This window comes from Diadema antillarum, unplaced genomic scaffold (genome assembly GCF_040938485.1).
Source record: "Diadema antillarum isolate AM-2024a unplaced genomic scaffold, OU_Dant_1.0 seq00000069_RagTag, whole genome shotgun sequence".
Taxonomy (NCBI): domain Eukaryota; kingdom Metazoa; phylum Echinodermata; class Echinoidea; order Diadematoida; family Diadematidae; genus Diadema; species Diadema antillarum.
Window position 1 is genome coordinate 2,532,501 of NW_027271168.1, and position 17,864 is coordinate 2,550,364.

Sequence of the window (17,864 nt, forward strand, 5' to 3'; positions counted from 1 at the left end):
TTGAGATACCAAGTAACAATTTTTCTCAGTTTTTCTTGTCCTTCTAAATTCATATTAATGCTTTGAGTCTACAGTGAATACATTGGTTGTTGCCGTGTCAGGAATAACCTTTATTAACGAGAAGTGACCACAGAATGTTAGGAAACTCGGCCTATTGCCCAACTTTCATCTGGTGTTGAGAATTAAACTGTAGAAGCAGTTGATGTGGATATCCACACATTCTATCATGATCAACTCAGTAATCAACTTACTTATATTTAGAGTAGATTCAATGCAAGTTTGCACTGAAAATATTGATGTACATGTGGGGGCTGCACATAGAAGCACTGCTTTTCAACAGACTCCTCGATTTCCACCAACTTTTTTTTTTTCTTTTTCTTCATTGCGATGTTTAATTGTTTTGTAACAATATGAACATTGTATGTTTTCATGTCTTCCTGGTCCTGCATCTTTTTTTTTTTTTTCTTTTTTTTTTGGGGGGGGGGGGATGAAAATGAATGAAATGAATGAAATAAATGAAATGAATGGAATGAATGAAATGAATTAGATGAATGAAATATGAAATAAACATTATAATTGAAATGAATAAAATACTAGTACAGGGAATGAATGAATGAATGAATGAATGAATGAATGAATGAATGAACGAACGAACGAACGAACGAACGAACGAACGAACGAACGAACGAATGAATGAATGACGAACAATATTGTTCAGATGTCCAATGAATACACAGTACAGTGGAAACTCGATATAAAGAGATTTGATGTAACAAATACTTGATATAACAAACTAATTTCTATGATCCCAAAGAATTGATTCCCTTTGTTTTGCATTATTTATTGACTACTGATATGACAAAATATCTGATACAAAGAACTAATTGTCTTCTTCTCCCAAGGATCTTGTTATATTGAGTTTCCACTGTATTGCTTACTAGCACCAGTGTGTGACTAGTAGTCTATGCTTGACTGTAATGAGGATGCAAGAATTACTGTCTAAATGAGATGTAAAGATTTCACAAAGTATCATGGGGCCAAACAGATACATAGTAATATATAAATACTTTTGACATACAAAATTCTGTACATAACAAACACACACATCAAACAGAAATTCTCTTCAAACTTCATGGGGGGAAAACAGCCGGAAGCAGACAAACAGAAGACTACTGCGCTGCATCTTGGCTGATTTAAAAAGGCATGATTTTAATTAAAATAAAGTTCCACAGATTTCAGACAATTTTGTATGACATTCGATATACATATCACAATACATCATGGTCCTGTTAATAATGACAATCAAAAAACACACATACATTGCCAAACATCAACATGGACATGCTACTGACTGCTTCATCTCAATTTCAGTGCAAAATTGAGTGTATTTCACTTTGTACAGCATGTAATGACTCAGAACTGTGCCAAAAAGATTTATAGTCTGAGGCAATACCCAAATAATTGTTGAAAAAAAGAACTGAAAATGAAGATTTGAGACTTTACACTAATAAACAAATGCATATCACATAAAAACATATTAAGAATGTAACACTGAGGTAGTCAATGTTGACCATAGACTTAATACGCAGGTCACCAGGACAAGAGGTTAATGTAGCACACAAAGGCTTAAATATTAAATTAGTAGTCAATTTGAATATGTCATGAAATTGCTTTTATAAAGTGTGTCTGAAATTTTACCTACAGCTTTAGCTATGTGAAATGGAAAGTACAGTAATAATCCCAGAGTTTTTGTATGCTCTGTAAATACTTTGTCCTTATGCATTCTATAATCACAAACCTACAAAGCATATTAGGTTATTATTCATTTAGTACTGCTGTGTTGAGACATACAAATTATGTGGTACATTAACTACATAAACGTTTTAACTTGTAATTGTTGTTGCTGTTTATTAGGACCTCACAGAGTGAATTTGTAGAGTTGTCATGATCTAGATCTCAAGGCTGTTGACAACCCTACACAGGTATTTACAGACTCACTAGCATGGGGAAACAAGAGTGGTCCAATCGCATTGATCTGCATTTCGCTGCTGACCCAGGTACATTCTAACAAGGCAAAAGTGCCGTAATGTGTCTCGCCCACAAACGTACAACAACTTTTTTGTTGTTGTTGTTCACAAATGGACCTATGGATCAAAAGTTAGGAGTCATAATTAAATGCACAGTACATTGGGCCCCAAAAGTTCACTGACCCCTGCCTGTAACCTTTGACCTTGTGGTGACCATCAACTCCCCAAGGTACATCTGACATCCAAGTTTGGTCACAAATAGACTTATGGATCAAAAATTTTGACCCATAATCAAAACGCGCCCTAAAAACTTAACATTAAGCCCTAAAAGTTCATTGACCGCTGTCTGTGACCTTTGACCTTGTGGTGACCATCAACTCCCAAAGGTACATCTACCATCCAAGTTTGGTCACAAATAGACTTACGGATCAAAAGTTATGGTCCATAATCGAAACGCACCCTAAAAACTTAACATTGGGCCCTAAAAGTTCATTGACCCCTGCCTGAGACCTTTGACCTTGTGGTGACCATCAACTCCCCGAGGGACATTTACCACCCAAGTTTAGTCACACATGGACTTATGGATCAAAAGTTATGACCCATAATCGAAACGTGGCCTAAAAACTTAACATTGGGCCCTAAAAGTTCATTGACCCCTGCCTGTGACCTTTAACCTTGAGGTGACCTTCATACTTGGTAAAAGGTAAAACTTTGTATGACCACTCTTCCCTCCAAGTTTGATTCAAATTGAAGCCCAGAGTTCAGAGTTATTCAAGTTTTTATAGCATTACGGACAGACGACGGACAGACGGACGGAAGGACGCTATGATGGACGCACGGACGCCGCGATCCCTTAGTCTCCCCTCACCTCCGGTGGGCTCGACAAAAACCATGAATAGGGCCCTTCAGCAAATACACGCATCAAAGCGTTTGCTCATCAGTAATGGTCGACTACTGTGGAGATTCTTTGGCTATGTGTGTACTTACATAGAGATCAGTGATAAAGCTGTTCACAATTTGTTATGTGGACTCACAAATATATCCCTCCCTGGCCAGCCTACCCATTCCATGGTATCCCACACTACCGAGTCTCCAAAAATACACAAAAACTCTGAATTTAAGAGGTCATAATTTGGACTTGTTTTCATTTGAGACATAAACCTTTCATTTCCATTAAAGGCATACAATCGTGGCGAGTGGTTTGTGCGGCACGGAGACGAACGCAACACGCTGCCTCCCCCATTCTGTATCAAATGTAGTGACCCCGAATGAGAATAGCGCTGGCTCAATGGGTCAGCGAACAACACTCTAGACTACAAGAGTTCTGTGCTACAAATCTCCTGGCCCAAAATGGCTGCCCGAGCCACGAGAGCTTCCGAATGGACGCACATTCTAAGTGCACATGCGCATGAAGAGAGGCCAAAAGAGCCACGCGTCTTCTGGCCTCTCTCCTCCAATCACCGCAGCTCGCGGTCACAATGTTTGTGTATGATGCGTACACACACACGCACATACACACACGTGTCTAAGTGACAGCATTGTCCCACACGTTAATGGATATAGCACCGAGTCTGGCATTGCGTAATTGCATGCACAAACTTTGGTCGTTCAGAGTTTACGTACCATTAGGGATGACGATCGTCTGCCTTTAAGTACCGCATAGGGTGTAATAATCCCCAATTTTAGCTTTATATGAAACAACTGATTCATTGACAAGATTGGAACATTAGGAAGTTAGATCTTGATTTCGTACAGTTTGAAACAGTTTATCATAAAACTAAATCATGAAGGCCAAAGCTGGTCTTAGTTTTCATTTGTCTTTCTTTTTCTCCTCTGCTGCCCTCTCTGCATAAATCCTCTCAGTAAACGGCTCCTCGAAGCAGATAGCTATACTGTACATGACTCCAACCAGTGCAGCAAGAAGGAGGCCTGATGGACTGGCAAATCTGTAAAGGAAGATATTGATTGATTGAATGATTGACTAAAATAATGGATTACAGTTAGTATTGGCAAAGGCTGGAGAGTTTATTGCTGAAATACAAACTTTGAACAAAATGCAAGAAACAACTGCAAAAAAAAAAAGTACATGATCCTAAAACACAATAAACCTGTCCAATGCAATGATGGTGATGATGATAATGATGATAATGATGATGATAGTGATGATGGTGATGATGAATCATTATCATCATCATTATCATCATCATCATCATCACCATCATCACCATCATCATCATTACCATCATCACTATCATCACCATCACAATAGTGCCCTAAATGATTTCCTGTACATTTACAAGTATTGTGCCTTGCATTCACAATACTGTGGCAGCATGTTGCTACAGCACACTGTATATGCTATACATTTAGCGAGTCTAAATTTTTGCAAATCGGGACTTCCCAATGATTTCGCGAGTGGTTAAATTTGCGATCATGTAGAACAGTACTGTACAGAGAAATGCATACGTGTGCGTCACATTCACATCGGGATCAGAGTCATTATTTTTTTTCGCCTCTTTAATTTCGTAAATAGCACCCGACTCACGAAATTCACGAAAATAAAAACCTTACAAAATATTCGTCATATACAGTAGATATCACGACATGATGGCTAATGCAGTTTGACAAACCTACAGTAGCTACACCAGCACTAGCATGGCTTGAGTTTTCTTCTTTTTTTTAAAATAATATTTTCAAACACTCTTATCTCAGCAGTTTACAGATGATTTCACGAAAAATAAAACCATGCGAAAAGTTCAGCTTAAGCAGTAGGACTATCATCCATGACAGTCCTTGTTATACTGTGAAAGTGGATATTTTTCACTTGAGCAATTTTTCGCAATCAGACGGGTAAGATTAGTTTTGCATGTTTTTAATTGTGTGGAACCAAGACATTACTGGAGCACGTGGAAAGCAAAACTATTTACCTGCTTTTATTTTCGCGCTAGTTTCTCATTGCGCGAAATGCATGAAAATTACAACACCGCGAAAATTTCCACTTTTACAGAACTGAAACCCGGATGAGGGACACAACTCACTGCAGTGCAGCTCCAACATACTCCAAGGTGACTCCAACGTACATCGGATTGTTGAAAAAATTGAACGGAAAGGATGTCACCTTTTCATCCATCAGTATTCCAAAGTAATCCCCTACAGGAAAAGAAATGGACACACAAGTCAAAACAGGTGTCTACACAAATACAGCTAAAGTACTCATTAAAAATCTTGTGGTAATTAAATCCGAATGATTACATTCACCAATAACTCAAATCTGAATGATTGCTTTCACCAAAAACTTGATCATTTTTGTAAACAGTAGTAGTTATTTCTGTTGGAAAATCCTGAGAAAGTTGGAGTCTCAAATCTTTATCATGATTCTACTGATAATATCCTTCTTTTATTTTCTGTCCAGGTACAAAACTGTATTGACCAGTTGAGGATGAGTCCCGAGTATACTCGGGCAAGCATCTATGGGAAATGCGTGTTGTAGCAAAATCAAACCATCCTCAATGGGTTAAAGAGATGGTAAAGTTTCAGCAGAGATGTGGCTTCAGGTTTTTGATGAAGATTATTTTGAGATGATAAGAAACCTCTTCATGAAATATGAAACAGCATATAATTCTAAGAGGAATTATAATTCTAAGAGGAATTCAATTTCTATTCAATTCTATTCATTGGTTTTGAAATGGCTGAAATATCAAAAACAAAGCAATCCTAAAAACAGGGTGGGTCCTACATATGTACCTTTTATCAAGATAACTTAGTTTGTTTTACTTTGTTTTTGGATATCTTGGCTATTTCAAAACCAATTTTCATCAAATAAACTTCCTTCAAAAGATATGCACTTTTAAATTTTCTGTGCAGTCATGGCTGGATGAGAAGATTACTACAATTTATGATGCCCAATACAGAGAATGATATAAGGAAGATATAAAGAGAATCCCACAAAATTCAGTTTCCTTTTGCTGAAAGTATGCATTACCTCCAGTTGTCGATGATATTATGATACCGCTTATATTATCCCCCTGCCTTCTGTAAGAGGCAAGTCAAATGCTCTTTTATTATGCAAGAAGAGTGAAAATATGTTCTTTTCTTCATATTTTCTTTATATCATTGTACACACATGTCATCACAAGCCAGAGTAGTCCTCTCATCGAGCAATGGTGCCACTGAAACTTAAAAAATGGGTAACTTTTGAACAGATTGTCTGATTTTCCTCACACTTACCCTTATGTGTTCTACTTATATTGTAGCATTCTCTCAATCCACATTTATGTAAATGAAGGTGAACTTGTCCTTTAACCTTTGGAAAGCCACTAAAAAGTTGTCCAACGTACCCATGACGGTACCAAAGAATCCTAGTTTCCAAAAACTAGAAGTGCCGAGGGTCAACCCGATAGCTAATACTAGTGATCCAATCATCCACACTGCATCTGTTTCTAAGAGAGGCCATCTGTACTGGTTCTCAATGGCAAGCTGGAATCTGGAAGTGATGAAGATATCATACATAAAAACACAACTACAACAACAACATTTTGATGATGTTTTAGCGCTTTAAAGGGGAAATCCAGTCCAAATATAAGTTAGTCTGATAAGAAAGAGTAGAATATCACTAGTCCAACAGTAAAAAATTTGATTGAAATTGGGTGAAAATTAAGGAAGTAACATTTTGAAGTTTCGCTCATTTTTGAGGAAACAGTTCTTGCACGATAAATATGAATATGCAAATGACAAAGTGAGCATGTCACCCCCTGGCAACTTGCCATGAAGTTTGTACATAAAATTTTGAAATTTCCATTTTTTTCATTCATATGCAATTATGCCTGAGGCTCAAATCCTGATATATCTAACTGATCACTATTCCGAAGTTATTCAACCAGGAATAACATCATGTTTCAGACTTCAATGACAGAAACATTATAGGGACTGTACAGAACTGGTTGAGGTGGGAATTCATGTTTTGTACATTCCTAAGTGAGATAATGAGAAACCTCTTATGAAATATGAGAGAGCTTGTCATTTTAAGAATGATTCAATGTTTATTTGACAAAAATTGGTTTTCAAATGGCTGAGATATCAAAAAAAGTGATAATGATAAAAGGCAACAGACCACGCCTTCTATTAGGATCTCTTTGTTTCACCTTGTTTTTGGATATCTCAGCCATTTCAAAACCGATTTTCATCAAATAAACTTTTGATACCCCTTAGAACAGCATGCTCTTTGACATCTCATAGAGTGGTTTCTGAATATCTCGCAAAACGTTAAAAGCTAAATCCTCACCTCGACCAGAACTGTATACACCCTTAAAATTTTCGTCATTTTTTGTACACAATCAAGGGAAAATTATGAGGGTACGGCATGGTTAGCTCACTCATTTGCATATTCTTATCCACTGTACAAGAACTGTTGTGCAGAAATTAGCAAAACTTCAAAATTTCATAACTTCCTTATTTTTCATTTGATTTCAGTCAAATTTTTACTGCTGTACTCAAAAGATTTTACTCATTTTTATCAAACTAACTAATATTTTGAATGGATTTCCCCTTTAAACAGACTTGAGTGTGGGGAGGCTATGTATTGCAAAGGTTGGCCTCACGTATATATATTCGGAAATGCATGTGATGAATTGTTCATAGAGTTTTATACACAGCATGCACGAAGCCGAAGAATCTTGAATGAAGTCTAACATTACCTATGAGCAATTTCTTCAGTGCACCTATTATTACCCTTGGGTTATTTTATTCTTGCAGGCCTGTGCTAGTCATGGTTTTTTTGAAATGTACCATGGTGGGCAGCAGATGACGATCAATTAAATCAAAGAACCATGATATCTGACACCCGTTTCCCTTTTAATTAACCCTTTGTATATATGTGGTTCATCAGATTTACCCACTGAAGGCTAGTTCCAAGTATCAGGCAGATGTCAATGGAAAACACATGTAATAGCAAAATAAGCTCGTCCTCAATGTTAAATTAGCATTTTGCATCAAAACTCAGGAATTATCAGAGTTTTAAAAAGTACTGTAAAAGTGGTTTCTTTCGCGGTGGTTTTATTTTCGCGCTTTGAGGTTGAACCGCGAATTTAAACATCACGCGAAAATGTTTTGAACTCGTCGCTTGTAGAACACTATCATTACCGACCGCGAATTTAAACACAAGCAAAAAAGTCCGCACCGATGGAAACCGCGAAAGTTTCTGTACGCGAAAGAAATCACTTTTACAGTATGTGGATTCATCACACTATTTATCGAAAGTATATGAATTTATCACACAACATATCAAAAACATATGGATTTATCAGACTATGCATCAAAACTATCATTGGACTTATTAGACTATGTATCAAAAGTATATAGATTTTAACAGAACATGAACACCAAAACACTACATTTATCAGAAAATATAGCAGTGTAAACTCTAACGAATTTCAGAAGAATGTAGTGTAGTACTGTGATGATGTTTCTTTCTTTATTTCCTTCTTTCTTTTTTGCCAGATTATATGTTGCAAAAGTCAAGAGCATGTCTTATCAAGTAATAATCTGGTTACTATTATTAGTACTTGATCAAGCAATATTTGTTTTGCGCTTCGTTTTGCTTTTCTCGCAGATGATTCTTAATAATGTCCATGATCAAACAACTTCTCTCAACATCAACTAAACCGTACATGTAAGTATGTGGATGATAAAGAATAAAAAGCTTATCACTGTGTTTCCATTTGGAGGTTAATACAAAGCACAAACTTCAAATTAAAGCAAAATCTGCAATTCCAGGCATGGGGAAAGATCACAGGAAAAGTGGTGAAAGTCCAAACAAGGAGACTTCAAAAAATGATGATAATAATGGTAATAGCAGTAGTAGTAGAAATAATAATAATAATAATAATAATAATAATAATAATAATAATAATAATAATAATAATAATGATAATAAAATAATAATAAAAATGATAATAACAACAATAATAATGATAATAATGACAATAATAATAATAATAATAATAATAATAACGATGATAATAATAATAATAATAATAATAATAATAACAATAATAATAATGATAATAATAATAATAACAATAATGATAAACATTATCACAAAACAAAGAGGACTACGAAGTGTCAGAGCAAAGATCTTAATGATATGGTGTAGCAAGTGATGTCAAGCTCATACCCTGCCCAAATCCCACACAGCATGACATGCTAGCCGATGTCACTTTTACCATTAGCCTCATCCAACACAAAATCACAGCCAGCCATTGTTTCAAAGAGGGACTTTAAAGTTGTGATCAAGTTACAATCATGGTGTGTCATTTGTTTCCCGGGTTAGTTTTATCCAATGTTTTCAGAATCTTTCAGAAACTTCATATAATTATCAACATTTATAGAAAAACCCCTTTGTCATTTATTTTACTTTGTATACCTGTCTCAATGACTGCAAATACAAGTCTCATATATTTGTGTCTGCATTTGGAAGTTAGGAATATGATTGATAACATATATAGCATACCATCACTTTAAGTTGATCTGAATAAAGTTGACCTTATCGGACATAAATCCTCTGTGGAAACACCCCTGTGGAATGGAAAGATCAAGGTATGCATTTACCATGCCCATTACCTGATGACTTATCATTATCAGCAAGGGAAGACAATCAGAAAGGGTATAGGGCCTACAGACTGATAATAGGGAGATTGTGTTGAAGGATAAAGGTTAGTTAAAACAGCAGAGTTTATTCATTTACTGTATACGCCGAATATTTCGCGAGGTTTTTGTTTTCGCGAATTTCGCAAGTCAGGTGCTATTTGTGAAATTAAAGACACGCGAAAATATTGACTTTGATCCCGATGTAAATGTAACATACGCGTGTACACTTCTCCGTTCAATACAGGCCTCCACGATCGCAAATTTAACCACTCGCGAAATTGTTGGGAAGTCCCGATTCGCAAAAATTTAGACTCGCGAAATATATGGCGTATACAGTAGTAGCTGCATTATATAAATTTGTTTAATCATTATCATTATTATTAATCATCAGCAAATTTACCTCCGCATTCTGAGCACGGACAGGAACATGATGGTAGCCCCCAAGAGGGTGCATCCTTTATATGGTGACCCAAACAGTCTGGTCAAGAACTTCTTCCTATACTCCAGCCTGGCAGCCTGGTGCAAACAGCGAAGAATCATCAATAGTATACAAACAATGAATGGTTTTCAATTCAATTCAATAATTTATTCAATTCCATCAAGAAAGAAGCATGATTCAAAGCAATACATGTGTCAATTTCACTTTCATTCAACTGACAAGGACAATTCATCAAAAACAATATGAAATATGTGCAAGAATGATATCATTACAAAGAAAGAAGAAACAATGCACACTTTGTCATGACAATGACAAAAAAACAAAACAAAAAAGAAGTAATCATAATGATGGAACTAAAAAAGCTAAGCTTGTATAAAGTGGAACACTGGAATGAATTCAACAGAAACACCAATACACCAATGAAATATTTTGATATCAATATTAATGGTTACAAGAGCGATTGCAATATTTCGCGCGGGGTGAAAAAAAAACGCAGTAGAGACACTCTATTCAACAAGGCAAAGTTGAGAAGTGCACCTCGTCCTTTACTGAGTGCAAAATCATGTTCCATTATACGAGTACAGACCATAATACACTAGTTGTTTTATACAATACCTCAGACGGCAACAGATGCAGTCCACACAGTGGGGTCATCCCACTAGACCGACACCCACTAGTCATACAGCCCACGAGTTCGACCTTGAAAACAGGTCCATGAGTCATACAGCTCACAAGTCATACAGCCCATGAGTTCGACACTAGGCAAATAAAGCCCATGAGTTTGACACTCGGTAAAAACAGCCCACGAGTTCGACAGATATAACACGGAGCTTAATATGTCGGTCTTGTGGGCCTTGTTACCTTAGTGTCCAACTAATGGGCTGTATGACTCATGGGCTGTATGACTTGTGAGCTGTATGACTCGTGGGTGTCAGTCTCGTGCATGACGTGCACCCCACACAGCTTGATTCTTGAAGTTAGTATAGAAATGACAGTGATTTCATATGAAGAGTTTGTTCGCAAAAACCATTAAGTCCATATTTGCGAAATGGAGATATTTGCGATTAAAGGTCAAGAAAAATAGAGAGAATAATAAGAAAATGTTGGCTTCTTTTGACCATAACTTAAAAATTGTACCTTTATATGTAGTGACCAATATATCATTTAAAAGGTATTAATTTGTACTTTATGACAGAGACCATACTTCAAAATCTTCAAAAATGGACTTATCGGTTTTTGCGAACAAACTCTTCATTTAATCGGATACCTAGATTCTTTCAGATGTTGCACAACATAGGATGGTTTACCAACATATTACAACTTTATGGATGATTTTACATATACACCTAACTGTTTAATACCTAGGGCCTATATCACCTGTCCTACTCAATGTATTATAATGTTTATTTAGCTTGCATGAACCAGTTGCTACTTTGGGCAAAACTCAGGCATGCATTTTGGTTGTCAAAAACTAAACGTTGTCACAAAGTCATGCATAAAGTATGAATAGAAATAAATAGGTCAATCAGCAAACATTGCTCTCTTGTAGTCATTTTTTTTTCTTTACACTTCATTACCTCCACCTATGGAGTTGGTCCTGTGTGTTTTGGGGAAGTCTAAACAGGGTATAAAAAATTCTTTAACTTGCCCAGGAAGTTTATTAAAGTCTTTAATGTGAGAAGGCAACTTGTTAAAACTAGTCTTAAGAATCCAAGACAGTGACTTTTCAGGACTCACCTTATCACCTTGTTTGACACAAAAAAGGTACCTTTTTGGGTGTTAATAAGTTGCCTTCTCATTAAAAAAAAAAAAAAAAAAATCTGGATGAGTTTTAACAAGTCACTTCCTTACTGCATATCAAATCTACTGTAGTATTCAGATTGCCATGCACCCTCAATGTCCCAAAGTTGTCCTGTATACTCGGATACAGTTGTTATCCTTGTATGTTTAAAACTCACTTGTGTTTGGTTACTACATGTTGTGTTTATGTATAATGTAGAAATGTGGAAACATTTACAACTTACATTAGAATATGATCCATTGGGTTTACCTTACACACAGGCCTATACATACAATGTACCACTATGATATCAATTACTGTACTGACTGATTTCACAGTAATTGCTCATTTAGGGGACTACAGCTGTAATATCAGGCTTTTGGCGGTGTTTTCAAAAGGTTACTGGCTTCATATGCTAATGAGTCATTGTTAACTTGTCAGATCAATTAGTGTAGCACAGTGTTATAATTGACAATAATATCTTGAGGTCCTACGTAGGGCCCTTAGTATGGGCATGTATACACATAAATATGTGTTGTGATCAACTGACGGCCCAGTGTCCATATGATTGACATGTAAGTTTAAAGTACGTTTGCTATGTTGCATCAAATTAATGTGCATGTGCAGACAACCTGACCTCAATCTACTTTTTCATTAACTGCATTCTTGAACCTGTCTCAGAAATTGAACATTTTGCATCATTTCAATAAGTAAGGAATCTCTTGAGCAGACCAATAATTTCTTCCCGCTGTACCAGCAGACCTCCCATCCTTTTTAACTGAAAAATAGGGATGATTTGGCTCAAAAGTAGGAAAGAAAAGCAGTTCCCACAGGAGTATAAAGTAAAATAATCAAGAAAAATAGGAAATTGCTATAGAAACAAGACCTGGGAGTGGTCAAAATTCGAATTCTTTCCTACAATTTCAGAATGGTAAAGAGGTCTGTACCAGTATTTCATATTCTTTAATTAGTTATCCAGTTATCAACTTGGCAGATAGGGCCAGAGTATAGTAAAATCAGCCGAGTCTAAACTACTTGCATTAGACATTCACAGGATTCATAACCAGATACAACATTGATATCCAGAGTATAGGAATACATTACAGAGCTTGATTAATTGATGGATACATCACAGCAACCCACACCCCTGCAATCATGTTTTGCTCATTAGGGACGAAATCGAAGGTGGCAGCGTCCAAAACGTCAATATATGGAGCTGAATAGAAAAAGGACGTTCGCTACACGACCGACTCAAAGAACAACACTGGTGCTGTTAATTGATCGATGGCTCAAAGTTTCACGTCAACGATTTCTTTCTTCCGCTCTTTCTTTTACTCATCATGACAATGCTGATTTACAAAGGGACGATGTCCACTTGTGAGGAGATCATTTACACCTTGAGGCAACGGTAACATCGATGAAAAGTCTTTGCTCGAGGACGCTCCTTCAATAGATTTTTGCCTGCAACTACTGCCAGGACAGGGCATAAAATCTATAAATGGTCAAATGCCGATTCTGTATTGTGGTTGTAAAACCGTGATATAACTATTGAACAAGAAATATGGAAACTCCCATGGGAGTGTTGAGCCTGACTCTCATTCTTGTTTCAGCAAAGTCGTCAAGAAGACCGATCCAATAGGAAACAAGGTTACCTACAGTCCCTGGCAACACAATCACAGCACCCAAGAAGTCAAACATTTAATGACAGAGAGTAATTTGGACATCACCAGAAGAAGACAGTCAATTCATTTCCGCCTGGAAAGGTAAGAATGTTCTTCAATTTCACTCGATTTAGAAAAAAAAACAACAACTATAAGGACCAACATCTGAACTCAATAATTTGCTATTCAGTTCAAATGTAGCCATTTATGTCTATAGGCAAATAAACAAACAAACTGCATTGAAAACAAAAATCTCAAAGTGTCACTGGCAGAAGAAAGGTCTAGACAAGAGCTTTGTTGCAAAAAGCATTGAAAGTGACTAAATCCTGATTACAGATGACATAGTTATACCTATTGATATGAATGCTTATCATATTATAGTTAAAACATAGATATAATAGACATGTTTTGTATGTTTGCTTGTTTGTTTGTTGTGATTTTAAATAGCTAGACTATTGATAACTTGAGAACAGAGGTAAAATATTTGGAGTGGAATTCCAGACAGGACATCCATGGCATTGAACCAGATAAAGATGTAGTCTCTCATTTTAAATCATCTTAAAATACTCACAGAATCCCCAGTCACATTGGCAAAACCTTTTCGGAAGTTGAAAGTTCTTAAAGTTTGCTAGTGTGGCCACAAACTTCTTGGAAAGAAAGAATAATAAACTTCTTGCAAAAACTTCCCACTCAAACTAGGGAAATTTCCCGAATTCAGTTACTCTTTTATCAAAGTTTGTGCAGTATGAAGGGATCGTATAGTTTTGGTTGAGACCGGACTTCAGGTTCCTAACATTTTTTTGTGAGATAATGAGAAACCTCTCATGAAATATGAAAGAGCAGGTAATTTTATGAGGAATTTAACGTTTATTTGATGAAAATTGGTTTTGAAATGACTGAGATATCCAAAAAAGAGCGATTCTAATAAAGTGTGGGACCCACACTTTATTACGATCGCTTCGTTTTACTTTGTTTTTCGATGTTTCAGTCATTCCAAACCCGATTTTCATCAAATAAACTTTGAATTCCTCTTAAAATGGTATGTTCTGTACTATATCATAAGTGTTTTCTTGGCATCTCGCAAAAAGTTAAAAGCCCAATTCTCATCTCCACCAATACTGTACTATCCCTATGACTCACAGAATCCCAAGTCACACTGGCAAAACCTTTTTGGAGGTTTATGTTCAAGTTTTGCCACTGAGGCCACAAACTTGCTGAAAAAAAAAGAAGAAAAAAATTCTGGTAAAACTTCCCACTCAAACAAGAGAAATTTACTGAACCCCAACTACTCATATCAAAGCTTGTGCAGTTTAAATTCATGCAGCTGAAATTTCACGAAATTTGTCACATGATCAGTCCACTCTGCTTGCAGTGCCTCCAAAGCTGTCAGACAGCACACACTTTCTTCTTTGTTGTGTATGTGCACTAGTGACCCACACTTCGAGAACTTAATTGTGAACTAAGACTTTGAGAAGTTTGACCCACCAGAGTGAACGGACAGGCAATCTTCACAAAGTTTTCTCAAAGTCAAACTTCTGGTAGTTTTCCAATTGTGACCATGGCTTCAGTGACTGATTGAATTTCATTATGTACTACTGTGCTACATGGTAATCATATACTTCTCAATTTGTTGTATGTCTTTACACAGTAAAAACAAAACAACAACAACTAGTTATATTTTAAAACCAAATGTAATTAGCACTTTGCGTACTTGATATTGATATTCCATGGATCTAGTGGTCACTAACAGCTATTCAGAATTTAACCCGTTCCATGTGATGGGAACCTGGTGACCTGTGTAATAAGTCTATGGGGATTTCAGAATTCACTTTGGAATGGATTAAAACCTGCTACATCTCACAATGGATTTATGCATAATATATTTGGGTAATTTTGCATCTATATAGGGATAAATACGAAAAAAATGCTTCTTGAACATGAGCATTAAGCTTACAGTACCTTCACATCCTTTTCTGAGGATTCCCTTACCTTGACTATCATTTTCGTTGGGTCGTTGATTTTTCTTCTCTTTTTTTAAAGAATTTTAGTCAGATCATTTAGCTCTTACCCAAGTTCCCTGATTAATATAACAACACTTTGCTTGAAAATGTAATCTTTTACATGCTACAATTGTGACTGTCTTTATCAAGAATATCTTTATGTTTAATGTACATTCTAACTTGTATCTCTGACTTTGACTGAAACCTATGAATGAGAGTTTGACTAACGAGTTACAGAGTTGGAGAATTACAAATTTATACTTTTGAACTCTATGATACAAACGCAAAGAAAAGTTGTTTGTCTGTCCATCAGAGAAAAAAAAGAAGAGAAAGGAAGACAGAAAGGGAGAAGAAAAAAAAATAAAGAGAGAAAGATGGAAAGAGGTAGGGAGAGAGAGAGAGAGAGAGAGAGTTGAAGGAGATGATGGTGTCAGACAGGAAAAAAAATGTCTGAAAACATCAGGAGTTGTCTCACTGTCATAGTGTTTTCCCTCATACCAAACTTGAGCAATGTTTCTAGATGGCTTTATTCCTTTGTATTAGTGGTCATTGCTCTTGTGTGTACTCAAACAAGAGAAAGGCAGAGGGTTAAACCTATACACACCCCCAACAACAAATTGAAGCCATTCATAAAGTTTAGGAGATAAATCCAGATTAGCGTTGTAACACCAGGGTGATTAGACCAGGGTTAAGGGGATGAGTCCCGAGCACAGTCTCTGGATCTGAGAACAATGAGAGAATGGGACGTGTACAGAGGATACCATGTGAGTAGAGGCAGGAGTGAAGACCAACCCTTTCACTTAGATGCTGGGAAAGCAGGGCATATACATTTTATTTTGTCAGCAGCAGTCACCGTTCTCAGATCCTTCAAATGCTTACATCAATTTTTTTATTAAAAAAATAATAATTTTTGACAGAAATATTAAAGCAAAATTGGCATCAAAATTTTAACATACCTGTCATATGTCAAATACAAGTTAATATTAAACCACCATTAAATATAATCATGTTATCCTAAATCTATTAACCTCAGTCTCAAAGGAATCCATAAACTCAAAAATAAATGTAGATTGAGGTACAGTAGCAATATTGTACTGTAGAACACATCAGTGAAAATTACAGGAAAATTGGACAATTGACTGAGAAATTATGAATCTTGAAAGTTTTGGCGCAGTCATTGCTTGATAAGAGACTATACCAGTTCATGATATCATATGAAGAAAATATAAAGAAATTCAACATATTTTCACTTTTCTAGCATAATTGAAGAGTACGAGTTACCTCTTTCAAAAAGCAGGGGAAGGGTATTACCCTGAACATATGTCAGTAACAAGTTGATGGACTGTGCACTTTTAATTTAAAAAAAAAATATTTTTTTTTGAATTCTCCATATATTTTCCTTATGTTGGTGTCCATTAAGATGTCATGAACTGTAGTAGTCTTCTTATCCAGCAATGACAGCACTGAAACTTGAAAAATTCAAAACTTTTGAATCAATCATCAAATTTTTCTCAAACTCTCACCAGTGTGTTCCACTAATATTGCTGCATTCAATCAATTCACATTCATATTTGAGTTTTGGTTTCCTTAAAAGAAAATGTGTCTCTACTATAGATATCACAGTATTACTGACACATAAAATAATATTTCAAACAGAAATGTATATATATATATATATATATATATATATATATATATATATATATATATATGGATATTTTCATATGCAATGTAATGTCTCAAAGAAGCTCAAGCTCATATAGACATTGTTAAACACTCTTTTACTAAATCAAGAAAATTGATAAATTTGCTGTCTAAACCATATTATGATGATATTCAAGTGAATAAAAAAAAAGTACATGAATGTATTGAACATCAGAATGCCTTTACCATAAAGATATCTATATAAGTCCAATAACCCAAAATAGTCATAATTTATGCTGAAAAAAAAACCAGAACCCACCTCATTCATTCTTCGCAAAGAGCAGGGTGTTAACCCAGTGAAGTGGTCCACCTATTTGTACCTACCCTCTCAAGGAAACAGGTAAATGATGCTAGACCCTCATGGTTTGACCCAGGTGACTAGTAATAGACAGTGAACGGTATTAACTGTGCACAGTAAATTGTGCAATACGAAGAACAAGCATTTTTGAAGCATTTAGCATTCATTTTCCACCACAATTTTTTTCTTGCACTTTAAACAATATAAGAAATAATGGCAGCTTGGAGAACTGTATGATGCTAAGTTGATCTGCTTTATTTTTTTTTATTTGGGGGGGGGTGTTTGTTTGTTTTTTAACTGGCAAACATTGT

At 35.8% G+C, this 17,864-nt stretch overlaps 1 protein-coding gene across 1 annotated transcript in view; it reads right to left on the reverse strand.

The window, feature by feature from the left end:
- Window positions 1-3,739: 3,739 nt before the first annotated feature.
- LOC139725978 (phosphatidylethanolamine N-methyltransferase-like) overlaps window positions 3,740-17,864 on the reverse strand; it is a 35,288-nt gene continuing 21,163 nt past the window's right edge. Inside the window, exons 3-6 of the mRNA XM_071637061.1 lie at window positions 10,072-10,187; window positions 6,365-6,510; window positions 5,066-5,177; window positions 3,740-3,973 (exon numbers count right to left, since the gene is read on the reverse strand). Coding sequence (XP_071493162.1) covers window positions 3,838-3,973; window positions 5,066-5,177; window positions 6,365-6,510; window positions 10,072-10,187 — 510 coding nt within the window. The 3' untranslated portion in view covers window positions 3,740-3,837. The remainder of the gene's footprint in view (window positions 3,974-5,065; window positions 5,178-6,364; window positions 6,511-10,071; window positions 10,188-17,864) is intronic.